At 43.3% G+C, this 15,390-nt stretch overlaps 1 protein-coding gene and 1 long non-coding RNA gene across 2 annotated transcripts; one reads left to right on the top strand and one right to left on the bottom strand.

Moving 5' to 3' along the window:
- The first annotated feature begins 1,349 nt into the window (after positions 1-1,349).
- Positions 1,350-11,424, top strand: LOC103155306 (probable glutamate receptor). Its single transcript, XM_007576950.2, has 10 exons — positions 1,350-1,697; positions 1,803-1,875; positions 3,965-3,996; positions 5,307-5,486; positions 6,657-6,880; positions 8,759-8,856; positions 9,547-9,764; positions 9,850-10,069; positions 10,696-10,946; positions 11,024-11,424. Exons 2-10 carry the CDS (start codon positions 1,815-1,817, stop codon positions 11,120-11,122), a joined length of 1,383 nt encoding a protein of 460 aa, XP_007577012.1. The 5' UTR covers positions 1,350-1,697; positions 1,803-1,814; the 3' UTR covers positions 11,123-11,424.
- On the bottom strand, positions 6,887-14,895 carry LOC107833647 (uncharacterized). The gene is made up of 3 exons (XR_001659413.1): positions 14,885-14,895; positions 10,295-10,301; positions 6,887-8,297 (listed from the first exon to the last, which is right to left on the bottom strand). It is a non-coding gene; the product is annotated as an uncharacterized LOC107833647 (long non-coding RNA).
- Between the last annotated feature and the right edge of the window lie 495 nt (positions 14,896-15,390).

The raw sequence follows: 15,390 nt of genomic DNA, 5'->3' as shown, positions 1-15,390 counted from the left end.
TCTGAGCAGCTGGATCGGTACTCAGATTAGATTACACACAGGTGGACTCTATTTAGTCATTAGCGGTCATCAGGCAACTTCTGAAGGCAATTGGTTGCCCTAAGAGAAATTACTTTTGCACACCACACTCATACTTTGAACCATGTATAATTTTCTTTCTACTCCATAATTGCATACCACTTTGTGTTGGTCTTTCACATAAAATTTCAATGAAATATATTTATTGTAATGGGACAATATGGAAAAGGGGTATGGTTTTTTTACGAGCTACTGTATGTTCCTGTTGTCCAATTATTGTACTGCATTGTTAAAAAAAAAAAAAAGACTAAGGAGGCTAAAAAAAAACAATGGAGGAAAAATCATCATAAATCTGGGGACGCTGTATAAGTTATCAAAGAGATCCGACTAAACCTTTGAACTGAAGCTGGAGTTCTGATGAACAGAATTTCAAATCGTCTCCTCTCCCGAGCCTTGAAATCCGGACAGACTCCGCTCGGCCCCTCCTTGCTTTCTCAGGACACTGGTTTGTCACTCAGAGCTTCATCCATTGTCCAGTTGGTGGTGTGAAAAGCTGACGGCCACCTCCAGTGCGCTGTCGGACCCTGCCAGGCTTCTTCAGATCCGTAGGACTTTGTGAAGCACGACATGCTTGTTTTAGAGCCACAGACTCTGGTCCTGCCAGCTCACAAGCACAAAAGACGGCTTCATTAGGATTCCAGGAAAACCACCGAGCCCCTCTTAAAGCCGTATTTATCTGGACAATTTGGCACGTCTCCGCCTCTCAACTGAAACCTCAAGGCCCCGTCTAGCACTTCAACCCTGACAGAATGTTTTTGTCCCGGAGTGAATGCACTTTCTGCTCTCAGGCTGAAACCACTGCCTGTTCTCAGAGGCTCCGAGCAAATAAATCAGTTTGTAAGCATAAGCTGTAGGACAGATTTGGTAGATTCTCTTCCAAAATAAAAAAAGAAGGACTTTGGGAGATAATGCAGCAAACTGTTAGACCTGGGGTTGGAGAACTGGAAGCAAGCTGAACTTTTTAGGTTGGGTTGTAATTTAGCCCAGTGAGTTGGAAGCTAGAGCAAGCTGTTCTCCTCTTGACTTTCATTCAGTTGAAATGTTTGTTCAGGGGCTTTTCTGTGTTCAGCCTTGGAGATGAGGATGGGGGTGTTTGGTTGTTTTTTTTAAAGTCTGTCTCTTCCTCCATCTGCAGGTCTTGTTGCTCCACCAGGACCCATTGCAACACACTCTCTCTCCAGGAGTTGTGGGCTCCTGAACTTCCCAACACCTCCCCTCCACACACACACACACACACACACACCCTGCCAACTTCAGACTGTGTTATGTAACCGTCCAAAGCCCACGTGTAACTGGCATTTCAAACCTAATAATCCCCAAATGTGTGAGGCACAGATCGACGCGCCAAGCCCTGTGAACAGGTGTTGAACTAGTTGACTGAAGACAAAAATATTCTGGTCAAACTGGTAACAGTCTGCCTGCACTCTTGTAGAACCTCATCTCTCTCAGACTCAGCTTCCCTGCGGTCCTGGGTCTGATCTCCTCCCTCTTTGGACCCACCATATAAACCCCCAAACTGCTTTCTGCTGCGCCCAGTTCCTCCCACACGCCTCGGACAGGACCTGGAATTTCTCCTCATACAGAACTCCCCACTTTTCATCATCTCTGGCAGAAATTGGGTAAGATGTCTTCTTTGTAGCTCCATGCAACGGCATTTAGCCACCGAAGTGGTTTTCATTAATTATTGTGAAACCCAGCCATAGTCATTATCCTTTTCTTTCCAGCTCTGTGGAAACATGAGAGCAGTTTTGGCTTTGGTTTGCGTGAGCGCCCTGACTGCGTGGAGCCACACTGCAGGTGAGGAAAACCTCCACTTCTCCCATCAGATCTGAGGGGAAAAATATATGTTAAGTTGGAGAAAAGGAGGTCGATTATTATCAGCTAGGGTGGTTGGGATGGATGGGTTTTCTATGCTAGGGAACAAGATGTTCTTTTAAAAGTGAGGAACGTGGATGGATGAAAACCCAGTTGCTAGTTGGTGTCAACGCTTTGCCTGTTTATCAGGGCAGAACGCCAAACCGTTCTGTTTACAGCTGAAATAAAATAGGCTCCGAGAAACTCCTCCTGTTTGGAGTCTGAGGAAGAATAATTCGTTACATTTACTCAAGTAACAAACAAACAAAATGGACCCCTACTGCACTTCTTCCCATAATGATGAGATAATTCTTCTCTGACTACCTTTACCTTATTCACTGAATGATGAATAATGATGTTTTAGCCATAAAAAAAAAAACAACACATTTACAGTTTCTGTTAAAGTTGCACTAGATAACATTTGGAAGAATGTGTTTTTATTTACATATTTGTTAAATATAGGAATATATTTGTTAACTCACTGAGGCAGATCATCTTTGAAAAGTCCGCCTGCTCCCTGTGGTCCTACTGCCACCAACAGAAATACACCGCCCAGTCAGAATCAGCCAATCAGAGCTAGGAGGAGGGTCTTAGCTCTGCCAATCACCCTTGTATATGTGCTGCTCACGATTACTGGTTACAGTAAATATGTGCTTTATTATATGTACACTGAAATAAACTTAAAGGGATGGTCATCAAATATTTTGTCCTTGGAATAGGCTACAATTATTTTATGTCTGTTAATTGGCTCAAATTTAATCAACATATGATTCCGTTTTAAATTATTTCTAATTTAATAAATATTTCTGCATTGAAGTGCTTTATAGCTAAGCATGTGATCCACTGATTTGCAGCCATCTAAGCAAACTGCAGAATTTTAGAACCTTAAAAAGTTTTAATTTCCTGTCAAATGTATCCCTTTAAACATTTTTTTTTCCATATAAAACCTATTTACTTGTACCAATGCTACCACTCTATACAATAAAAGCTTGAAGTAAACTCTCCTTTAACACCTGTCCTTCAGCTTGTGTTTGCTGCCTGGTAGTTTTCTCCCAGAGGCAGTGACATCACTTCCTCCTACAGTCATGTTTCTGCACACTTGATGCCTGAATCTATGCCAGCCTGCTCTGGCTGACCCACGGGGAAGGGTCACGCTCCCAAATCAATGTCAGCCTTTACCCCACTGGCTGTACCAGACTGCTGGAGTCCCATCAAAGCACAGAGGGGGCAGCGTCCACTGTGGCAGAGTCCTATTTCTCACCAGTGGAGGGGCTGCTGCCACGCTGCGATGAATCAATTAACCCTAGGTGCAGGGGGGTCAGGGGCAGACGGGACCGGACTGGACCCGACCGGATGACTCAGGCATCTCGGCAGATTTTCCGTCCTGCCATCCTCTCCGGAGGAGGCTGACGGAGTGTCATGGGCTTTGTGTGACCCAGCCAGGCCGGCTTTGTTACGGCATGCAGCTCTGAAAGGCCCGCTCCCCTGGCACCTCCGCTCCCGTCTCCGACCGACCCTGGCAGCTCATGTTAGGTCCCGCTGGACACGCTGTATCGCCATTGGTCAGTTATGGCGAAATGAAAACAACTAGGAGTGTCATGAGCAACAAAAACAAATGGCTGGGTTTGGGGCCTCCCCTCCTCATCCCCTGCTCTGATTACACAGGGGCCCAAGAGGGATGGGTCCACAATTTTATCCTCTCACGGGGGGCCTGGTCAACCCCCTCATTGTACCTCTTAGCCCCCGCTCAGCATGGAGCTGCTTTCTGAAATCTACTGCAAAACAACCTCCAACAAAACCGCCATGGTCCTGCAGGGGCCGCTTGGCTAATTTACCGCTGTGGCTTTGAGGAGAACACGACGCGGCTCAAAGCGACAATCTGCTCCAGTAGCTCCGTAGAAGCTGCTACCCATCAGCCGAACAAGTGGCAACTCTAAATCCTTTCAATGTCTGCATATGTTTATGTGCAACCGCATCACCATGCTTCTTCATCACAACTCCACCCTGTTACCTTTTGTCTCTCTCATTCCAGGTGCCAAGGAGTTATCCATCACCACTATAAAGGTATCCCTGCTCTCCACCTCTCATTGAGCATGAATGCCTGGAGGAGGCACAAAAGTTGCTTCTTTTAAAGTCAGGACTTGCTTCTGTCGAGAATAATTTGGGTTCATTATGTAAATTTATGTTATGTAAATATTTTGACTTTACTCTAAAAGTAAAATTCAAACATAAAAGTTTATGTTCATTGGGATTGCTACGTTTTTAAACGATTTAGGAAAGCCCAATGATGATGTCATTGTATTGTAAGTTTCCTGTAGGTTAATTCTCAGTTGGAGACACATCTGTGCTTTAAGACAATGCCTCAAACACTGTGTGGAACAAGATGAAAAGAAATCAGCCAATATATGAAGAGATGTGTGGAGCTGTACCAGATGCCTGAAGGCTCCACATTCATCTGTTCAAACATTTATAAGCAAATATAAACACCTTGGGAATGTCCAGCTACAGTGGCAGTTTGGACAAAAACATGTTTTCCCAGCGATAAACAGGAAATGCCTCTGGGATTTGGAACGTCTAATTGCCATTCAGGAAATGATCATCTGGAATATCTCCTAAGCCTAAAACTCCAGAATCAGTCTGAGGTTCATCATCAGTCCTGACCTCAAAGTTATGCATGGCATTTTTCTGCAGTGTTTGTAGCCTGATAGCGACTGAGCACAACATTCACACCTCAGATTTTAGAACTTGTAAACGCCATAATCAGGTTAAATAAACATGACATCAAGCTTGGGGGGCATCCAACTACATCTTCACTAACAGGACTGTCCAGCACCACACATTTAATGTGATGAAAACTAACCCAGGTACAGTTAAACATATTGCTATAAGCTATGTTGTTTTAGCATTACGTAGCTGAGTTATGCAGAGACAAAGGCTCTATTCAAGACTTGAGAATCAGTTTTAAAAACTCAACTAGAAAAGCACCTCAGGTTGTAATTGTGAGTTGTAAAGTTCTACTTTGTTAAATGTTAAGGTTTGGGCACCTTAACATTTGCAGTGGATCCCTCAAATGTTCATGTGGATAAAGGTATACATGAATACATGACTCATAGGCACCTGTTATGGGCCTCTGAGCACAGCATGTCTACCTCAGACATAATGAAGTAGACATGATGATGGGTCATAAAGACATTACAACACTTTTGCTCCATAAATGAAGTACTTATAATGGAACTAACATTTATTCAGGGATAAGCATTTCTCTGTGTTTTGATTTCCATATTTCATCCATTCACATTCCATTCTCTTAGCAACGTGTTATGACCTACGTTTCCACAGTGATCCGCCACATACAACTTGTTCCGTTTTCCCAGGAAGACCCCTACGCCATGACCAGAGGCTCCCAGTTGGAGGGCTACTGCATTGACCTGGTCTCAGAGCTGTCCAAGAAGCTGGGCTTCAAGTACAACGTCCACCTGGTGAAGGACAGCAGGTATGGAGCCATGGACTCATCTGGGAACTGGAACGGCATGATCGGAGAAATAATCAAGGGGGTAAGTTCAAGATGTCAAAATGATGGGAAAGTATGGAAGTCTTGGTTTCAATGAGGAATGAATACATAGATAAAGATTAAAACACAGCAGGTGTTGTATGGGAAACAACACTGCATGGGGACAACGACCCCCAGGTTTAACCTGTCCTCCTCCGCAGGGTTTCTAAGTCCAAACCAGGGGTTTCCCCTCCTTCTTCTCAACTGGTCATTGTAACTTGGTTTCACATCTTTCATTGTATAAAACGAGTAGGCACCGAACGACTGTCAATGTTTCTGTGGGATACTGTGCGCTTTTGTGTGTTCAGTGTGTTGGAATGATTCTTGGGCAAGCAAATTTCAGTGGAGATAAATAGTTGTGTAGTAACATAACACACAGTATTTTTCAGCTCAAAAGACAGAAGCATTTTTCTAATGTTTTTTGGGGGTGTAAAATATTTGGGGGGGTTCCATATTTTGCATTGATAAATAATAATCTGAGATGGGTGGGGGTTCAAACCAGCATCCCATTGCTTACAGGTTGAACTCGCATGTCCTGAGCCACTCTTAGTGGTTTCTTCTCCAACCTGGTAATAATCAGCCTCATGTTCTGCGCTTCATTTCGTTCTGAGAGTCTGGACCCTCGGCTATTGAGAAACAATAGATTGCTGGAGGGGGGGACTCTGCTTACATCTTAAATGTTAGTAATGCGCCAGTTCAATGTACCCAGAAACAACCCCATGGGGGAGTACGACTACAATATCTTCACCAGGAATAAAACGTTTTAAACATTCCTCTTGGTCAAACTTTAACTGCTTTATATTTGGAAAATGACTAAGTTCACTTCCTCCAATATGCGCCTATGATTGTAGTTTATCAAACTAAAATTAGGAAGACTAAAATTATAAAACAGTTAGGAAATTGACGTTAATTGTTTACAACTCCTGTTTGCTGATTGGTCAGGATGAAAGGAACCTGTGAACCTGAGAAATCCAGTTCAATGGGAGGAATCTCATTGAGCAGAGTTGCGTAGTAGACAATTCCACTCGATCCAGGCTACAATCATCTATTATTAGTATTAAAATATGAAACATATGGTTAAATGTGGACCGAGAGAACCTGGGGAGCTTCAGCTGACATGATGCACCCCCTGTCCAGAAATTGTGACTCTCCTTGTTGGTGTAATCCGTACCAGGAGGCTGATCTGGCCGTGGCCCCGCTGACCGTCACTGCTGTCAGAGAACGCTTCGTGGACATGACCACGCCCTTCATCCAAACTGGACTCAGCTTCATCTTGCGTAAAAGCGCGGACTCTGAGGACCACTCCTTCAGCCTGCTGTCCCCGTTCTCCACAGAGATGTGGGTCGGGGTTCTCGTTGCTTTCCTGCTAACGGGACTCTGTGTGTTCTTGGTGGGCAGGTGAGTTCAACTCCAAAAACATTTCTAATTTCAGCTTCAAAAATGTTCACGGTGCAGGGTGGTGGAGCATACTCAGCATGTGCATAGGCTGTCGTCCTCAATTACGTCTTCCCCTTCTCTCACATCGCCATTTCTTGCCTATTAACTGTACGATAAAAGTCACAGGCTAAAAACAAAGAAACAAAAAATGCAGTGTTCATATAGAGTCACTCTGCATTATAATGAACAAAAATGTTTCTGGTGAAGCTAAACTTTTCACAAACAAGTGGGAATGTTTTACTGTATACCCCTATTTTAATACTTCAAGCACATAATGAATTAATGAATACATTAATAAGCATTAATACACACACAATACAAACGTTTGTAGTGCTAACTCTGAACGGAACATCTACACACTTCCTAATCTCCTCTCTTGGGGATCCAGCCAGTCAGGGCCAAGGAAAGTGAATGCCTCTTTTGGATTGGTTACTTTGCAAACACCAGCCTACAGTGTTTCCTGGTATTTCAACTTCCTGAGCTGGATTTTCTGTGAAATATTTCAGGCATGAAAAAAAAAATCTGTGAATAGGCTAAATAGAGTTATGTTCCACAGAAACATCTGGGAGGAATCTACTGCCCGGTTGTTCCAGACATTCATTATATAATTTATTATTTAAAGTTACAAAACAAATTTAAAAGAAATAAACATCAGTTATTTATACAATAACATCAGAATCCAATGAAATACAGTCTGAACAAAACAAGGAGTGAAACATGAGTGAAATATCGCCATATGTTTCCTTATGATGCAATTTACTGAATTTTTGTATCATTCCTAGCCAAAAATAAAAGAACGCCAACTGATACTTCTAACGTCAGCTTAACCAATCAATGTAAAAGGACATATGGAGACATTTGACATAGAGTTTGTTCTCTTTAGCTTAAAAATAGACAGAACCTCATTGTTCCTGTGTTTTGAACGTTGTTTTACTGCAACCTCCCTAAAATCCACAGACAACCAGAATGACCACCACCCAGTAGCACTTACACCTGTCATCATGCAGTGTTTTAAGAAGTGGTGCAGAGTCGTACATTCAGCAGCAGAACTGGGCCTACAGAGCGATTCGGCCGCTCTGAGTGACTGGTGCAGCAGCGAGCTACGCCAGACTGCTGCTGCTTATAGACCACAGCTCAGCATTCAGCACCAAGCTCACACAGGTTAGCTGACAGACCTGGGACTTCCGGCCTCCACCCACCGCTGGACCCAGATAACACCGCTGTGGTCAGAATAATCGGGGGGAAGGAGAGATGGCAGATGGGAGAGAGGTGAAGCAGCTTTTTGAGTAGAAAGTCACTAATCTGGCTTGAAGCATCAGCAAAACCAAGCAGCCGAGTATTGACTTCAGGAAGAGAAAAACAGCAAAATCTAACCCCGCTTCACCAAAACCATCAGTATCTCCAACAAGATGCAGTTCACCCAGGAAACACTCTTGTCTAGAGATGGTGTGCAGTTAAAACACACGACCTGTTTGAGTGTGCTGGCTGTACACAACATAAACAAGGGAATGACTTATTTAAAATATCTCACTTCAGAATGTAAGACTTAAGCAAAAGACAAACATAAAATGAGAAAAAAGACAAATCAGCGAGTGTTCAGCTATCTGAATTCAGCTCCCTCCATCCATCCACCCTTCTGTCTGTCTGTCTGTTCATTTATTCACTGTCGTCTGCTTATCTGGGTAGAACCAAAATATAAACTCACACTTGCAAATTCCAACAATGTGGAAGAAACATTTCCCTGTAACTTAATGGATTTAAAACAGGAATGTAGTTGTTTCATGAATATGAACGGTTTAGACCCTCTGACCGCACCGCCCATCATGTTTCCCCTCTCAGGATTAGCCCCATGGAATGGGCCGACCCAGAAGCAGACGAGCACAGTTTTACTCTGCTGCACAGTTTCTGGTACATCACAGGAGCGCTGACCCTGCAAGGTAACAACGACGCAGGCAGGAGCAGCCACGCCCTCTGCTGGCTGTCCTTCTAATCACATCTTTCTCAAAATTGATTAAAAAAAAAAAAACATCTTCAGATCCTCACATCTTACCATGACAGATTGTTTTCAGTAAAACAAACTCTAACTCTTTAACATCCCTATGGAGTCCTTACAGGTATTATCAACACTAAATTTAGTTTGTGTTTTTTTTTAAATGTAAGAAAATTTGCACCAGTCAGTTTTAAAACATAATTTTTATCAGATCTTACATAGAGACTCATGGAAAAAAAAGTTTTGCTTTGTTTGTTCATATCCAGTGAATTTAACTATTACTGCACAGCTTTAGAACCTAGAAGGTTCTGTTTTTACCTTCTCTGTGGTTCTCACCCCAGTCTCTCGTTCCTCTGCTCTGTTCTCCACAAAACTAAAAGTGACTTTTTCTCATCTTTCATAAAAAACTTGTTTGTTGCCAGACTGCTCTGCTCTGATGGTCCAAGAACTCAGCGGTTCTCATGTTTGTTTGAGGGGGAGTTTAACTCTGGCTGCCTGCCTGTGTGCCATTAGAGCCAGTGGTCCTGTAATGTCAAGCAGATTTAGAAAAACGTAATAAATCCCATGATAAAGATAAACTTTTTTTAACTCTAAGCGCTCCTGCTTTCGGAAGCTGATCCTGTCTTTTTCTTCTCAGGTGCCGGTCCTCACCCTAAAGCTCTGTCTGGACGTATTGTCGGCGCCATCTGGTGGATATTTGCAGTGCTGCTGCTCGCCTGCTACTTTGTCAACTTCAACTCGGTGTTGCACAACAAGAGCAAGCACGCCTCCATCACCAGCTTCGAGGATCTGGCCAACCAGGACGTGATCGACTACGGAACAGTGGAGAACGGCTCCACCATGCTCTTCTTCAAGGCACAGAGAACCCCCGGCGTCCGCCAGCGGATCCGACGCCTTTAACTGGCTGACCGTATGAAATGACTCGTTTTTATTTCCCCAGAATTCCAACAACCCCGTGTACCGCCGCATCCACCAGCACATGGAGCGCAAAAAGAGCTACGTGTCCACCATGCAGGAGGGGGTCCGCCTGGCCCAGGAGGGGCGCTTCGCCTTCATCGGGGAAGCTGTGTCCCTGGACTTGGCCGTGGCTCGGTACTGTAGGCTGACCCGGGCCCAGGAGGTCATCTCCATGAGGTCGTACAGCATCGCTGTGCCTCGGGGTGAGGCGTCCGCATCTGTCAGCATCACATGTCGCTGCTGCTTCCTCCACACTGCTGAGTGAAGAACAGAAAGCTTGTTTTTTAATAATCAGGCACATCTGCACAGACACGTCCTGTTCCATCACATTACACATCGAATCAGATGAAGCCATAATAAATATTGATATTAATATGCATCTGGCAGGCTGCTATTGTTAGCTGAGGTGAGTAAGTAAACTCTATTACAGAGTAACTTGTTATGGCAAAAGTTACAACAAGTTTGAGTGTGAAATAATCTTACTCAAATGAAACGAGAGTAAGTTCAAATACATTTAGAAATAAATATTTAAAAAATCTATCGTTAAAACTATAATTTTTAGATTAATCAAATCAATTCCTAATTAAATAATCTCCTCCACAATCATAAAAGCTTCGGTTCCAGTTGGGAGCCGTGCTGCAGGGATTACACAGGCTTCCTCAGAACATTTTATATATGCAGCAATTTTTCCACTGCGAGTCACATTGGCTACTTCACACCACATTGTAATCATCCTCAGTTTATCATCTTCCGGTACCGGACCTCTCACCCGGCGATGACCTCTGGAGACGGGCGCCAGCTCCTCATTCCTCCTTTCTTACCCCACTAGGTTCTCCGCTGGTGAAGAACCTGACCATCGCCATCCTCCAGCTTAGCGAGTCAGGGGAGCTACTACACCTGCGGGAGAAGTGGTGGGCCAGCAGCTGTGTGGGCTCTGACGAGACGCACGGATCGGATGCGCTGAAGCCCTACGACCTGCGCGGCCTCTTCCTGCTGCTTGGACTGGGCCTGGGTGTGGGGCTGCTGCTGGCCCTTCTTGAGCTCCTGTCCAGGGCCCGCAGCCGAGCCAAGGACGGCAAGGTAGGCAGAGAGACTCAGGCGGCGGAGTCGGGTCACGTGGTGTTCCTGTTCTTTACGGCTCCTCTGCTGTTTCCCAGAAATCCTGCTGCTCGGTGCTGTCGTCTGAGCTTCACCAGCGCTTCGGGAGCGGAGGAGAGGGAGCAGAGCAGGAGAGCTCCGATAAGAGCAAAGCATGAAGCAAATGTTCACGCTAGCTGAAATAAAAGCGTTACAGACAGGAAGAAGCTGACTGTTCCTGTTAGCTTTCATTTTCTCTGTAGTAACATTCCTGTATGTTTTTACTTAATGCTTTTTGTATTTTTGTAGAAAACCCTGAGCTCAATGTAATGAGGCGACCTGAAGGAGTACTGAGCTCTCTGGGTTAGTTGTTTTTTTCAGTTTACACATCAGTTCTCTGCTAACACACCGCAGATCAGTGTTTCATATTAACACTGTTTGTTTTACCTTGGTCTGTTGAAATAAACTTTCCAACATTCCAGTTTCTCTCCTTTAAAATGTGCAGTGTTATTGCTCACTATGCCGTGGAAAACCATTCCTGATTCAGATGAACTATACACATCCTTTGAGACAGAAATAAGAATTACTCAAACTCAAAGTTTGAGCATGCATCAGGTGGCGGGATCTTTCTGCCGTGTTCTCTCTCGGTACTCCGGCTTCTTCCCACAGTCCAAAAACATGACTGTTAGGTTCTTTGCTTTCTCTAAATTCTCCTTAGGAATGGATGTGTGCATGTAGCACATGACTGGCGACCTGTCCAGGTTTTATCCCGCCTCTCGCCTGAAATGTCTCGCTGGAGATGGGCACCAGTACCCCTCCCAACCCCACTAGGGACAAGGGTGTAACAAAATGGATGGATGGACACATAAACCAGCTCAAGAGACTCGGTCGCATACAGAATGAAAGAGTTGGTGGGAATCAAAATGCTAAAGACCAACACAAAGAATTAGAGTAACCTGAGGAATATAATACCGTCTATAAGCCCTGATCCATGCAGCAGGTTGAGATGCTGCCCATCTCCAGCAGTCATTAGACAAGAGGTGGATTGGACACACACTTTCTGAAGAGAGACCTGAGAAACCAACTAACTTAACATAAATGTTCGTGGACAGTGGTGAGAGAAAGCTAGAGAAACATTACATGAACAAAAAAAGAAAAAACCTGCTAATTCCTTGCAGAACATATTGGACTCTTATCCTTTTTTTAATTTAAATGTTTTGACTTTTGGTATTTCAGGAAATAAAATACATATGAAAAAAACAATTTAATGTGATAGTCACTTGCGTTTGTACGACCATCAACCATTGGATTTTATTTTATTATGTTTTTAACATGTCCTGTCCCGCATTGTTGTTGTCTGAGTGTCAGGGTAAAACCCAACAGATTTACTTTTACGAGTGGAATGTTACGACTTAATGCTCCACTAAAATTTCATTAGAAATTGCTTTGGGTTCAATGTAATGGAGAAGAGGACGAAAAAGACAGGAGACAAGAAAGGGAGAAAAAAAGGTTAAAAGGGAATGGAGATATGAGTGGAGGAGAGAAAGAAGACGATGCAGAACAACACCATGTATCCAGCAGGTTCTGCAGTGTGTCGTCTGCTTCTACACCTGCAGAAAGAGAGAAACGAAAACAGAACCAAGAAACTATAGAAGCACATGTACATATAGACGATATCACTGAAAATGACATGGTATACGTAAATGCAAGATGTAAGGAGTGGCAACCACAGCCCAACAGAGTTCATCTGAACATTCCTGAATCTGTGTGATTGCATGTGAATGTGGTCTTATGTCTGATACAGCATAAGGACCGAGGAACAAACCCTGAGCCCGAAGAAGAAGTGTTGTTTGGGTTAGGCTGTGGAAATAAATGAAAAAGGACTGTGGACAAAAGGAGAAGGTTTTCCTGCTTTCATACCCCACAGCCAAATGGTAATCATGCAGATGGCTATTACCATTTTAAATGGTAGTGGAAGACCACTTGGGGGCGCTGTAGGATTGCTGTAACTTGTGTTAAGTGATGTGTTTATGTTAGAGCAAAGAACTGGAAGGGAAATCTCAGCCCTTCGAGCTTCATTTTCACATCCTGAAGGGTTTTTTCCCCTGACATTTTGTAAAATATAAAAGGATTCTGTTTGCCACATGGAGTGATGATATAATTTAGAAATCATAAAAGTTGATGGATTCAACGTAGAACTTTGTTAAATTTAAAATCTGTTCTGAACTTCGTTTTTATTTCTTGCCATCTGTATTGCGGGATTTATAAATTATTCCTAAACATTTCCAAAGCTCGGAGAAAACAGATGAGCTCATCACCAAAACGCACAAAATTCTAATTAGTCTTTATCGAGTTCACGATACCCACCAAAGCCACAGCCAAAGTCACTTTAGGTTCAATTCTTATTTCATCCAAAGTGTGTCAAAACCGATCTTTGAACAGGCGTCCTGGCGTGTTCATCGATGCACATATTGATCCCTGAGGGTAATTTTGAGAGACCAAATATTCTACCGCAGCCATGTTTAGACTGTGGGAGGAGGCTGGAGACCCTGGAGGGAATCCATGCATGCACAGGCAACACATGCAAACTCCATGCTGCAGGATATTTGCATGATTTTGCAAATAATGACACTTTTAATGCAAAGTTGCATTAAAAGTCCATTAAAAATGCCAACTTTGCATGACTTTGCAAATAATGACAATTTAATGCAAAGTTGGCATTTTTAATGGACTTTCAATGCAACTTTTAAAGCAACTTTGCATTAAAAGTGTCATTATTTACCGAATGACACTTCATGAAAACTGTCATAAACATTCATAAAGACTTCTTCATGTTCATGACAGGTGTTATGTCTTGTTTATGACAGTGTCATGTCAGTCTTATGCACACCCCTTCAAATAAAGTGTTACCTTTTTCCGTTACTTATCTTAACACAGTGAAAGGACGCCATCCATAAAACGTTTCTTCTTCTAACATGTCCTGTTCAAGCCAACCCACATATGATGCTTTGGATGTTACAGTCTTTAACTGTTGGTATTTTACAATTTAAAAGATGTTTTTTCTTACAGTACAAATGTGTCTACAAATGTGGGAGGGGGGGCGGGGGGACATTAAAATACAGATAAATAGAGTTTCTTCTTTCAGTTTCTGTTTTTATTTGTAGTTAGAAAGCTTATTGAAAGCTTGACAGCAACATTCCTCTGCCTCTAGTGAGTCGCTACAGTAAATACGATTAGGGTAATTGTTTAAAAAAAAGAAAAACTGTGACTCTGTGAAATGACCTGCGCTTGAACCTGCTAATCAGCTTCAGCGCTCATTGATTTAGTGTCGGCAGGAGAAGCCGCCAGCAGAGACGTGCAGAAGTGGAGAGAAAGGAGTTGTATTGATTTTTATAGCAGGCAGCTCCTGTCAGCTGCAGTGAGGCGGCACATCCACAGCCTTCAGTCACACGACGCGGCAGACAGGGGAAGAGTCTAAGCAGATTTAACTGCAAATCCCCTCGATTTCCTTCCCAAAACCTCCTAGTTCCCCAGAACGTGGATGAGGGGGATTGTATATGGGTGAATATAACTCTGACAGATATGTTATCAATTTAAGGCAAGATTTGAAGATTAAAAGAATGTCGGTCCAGCTGATAACGCTGATAAATAAAGGATATGGCATATGGATCTTTCTCTCTCAAAGAAAAAGCATATGTCTGCTGAAAGGTCAAAGGTCAGGTCGTCCTCTCAGTCAGCTGCTTACAGCTTTAACACCAGACAGGACCTCTGGGCCTCTGAGGCCTTCAGAGACGCCTCAGTACTGGGAGTTTATCAAATTTCAGTCTAATTTCTACATATTAATTACTTTGACACCTTCTGAATGCTTAAAATACAACCTTGAAGTTCTTTTTAAAGGAGGATTTTTTGTTTTTTCCAGCCACACAGTGTCACTTCATAACACAACCAAAAACTGTTACCTCCCGTTTTTATAGAAATGTTTTAAAATTAACTTCCTAATTTGACGCTTGTTTCTTCATGAAGCTCTTTCCAACACTCAGCACTTCATCACAGTAACACATATATGTACATGCTCTGCCTCGGCCTTCAACATTGTTCTAAGGAGCTTTTGCTCTGAGGTAGTTTGTATAATAAGCTCAGCAGACCAGTGATGGGTTGGTCACAAACGTTCCAGCTTTCAGAGCCGGCTCTTTGAAGTGAACAACGGGAGCCTGCTCCTCACTGAGAGGCGGTTTTCATTATAAAGGAAGGCTGCAAATACAGCAGTGGAGAGAGCACACCATCCGAGAGGTGGAGGGCGAGACACCAGGTAATGGAAGAGAGAGAGAGAGAGAGAGAGAGAGAGAGAGAGGACTCTCAACTAGCTTGGTCATTGCATTCTGCCATTATTCCACTTGATTCACATCTCAGTAACAGCACAGTTGGGGTTTTCTCCCTTTCACTTGGA

Source organism: Poecilia formosa, unplaced genomic scaffold, assembly GCF_000485575.1.
Source record: "Poecilia formosa unplaced genomic scaffold, Poecilia_formosa-5.1.2 Scaffold421, whole genome shotgun sequence".
In the NCBI taxonomy this organism is placed as follows: Eukaryota; Metazoa; Chordata; class Actinopteri; order Cyprinodontiformes; family Poeciliidae; genus Poecilia; species Poecilia formosa.
Note: the sequence above shows the minus strand (reverse complement) of the source record. Positions and strands in the feature narration are given on the sequence as shown.

What these genes read in the sequence shown, in the direction of transcription:
- LOC103155306 (XM_007576950.2), top strand. Translation starts at nt 1,815, where the DNA reads ATGAGAGCAGTTTTGGCTTTGGTTTGCGTGAGCGCCCTGACTGCGTGG. An exon ending in TGTGTGTTCTTGGTGGGCAG is followed by an intron (nt 6,881 to 8,758) that starts GTGAGTTCAACT and finishes TTCCCCTCTCAG; the next exon opens with GATTAGCCCCATGGAATGGG. An exon ending in AGGAGCGCTGACCCTGCAAG is followed by an intron (nt 8,857 to 9,546) that starts GTAACAACGACG and finishes TTTTCTTCTCAG; the next exon opens with GTGCCGGTCCTCACCCTAAA.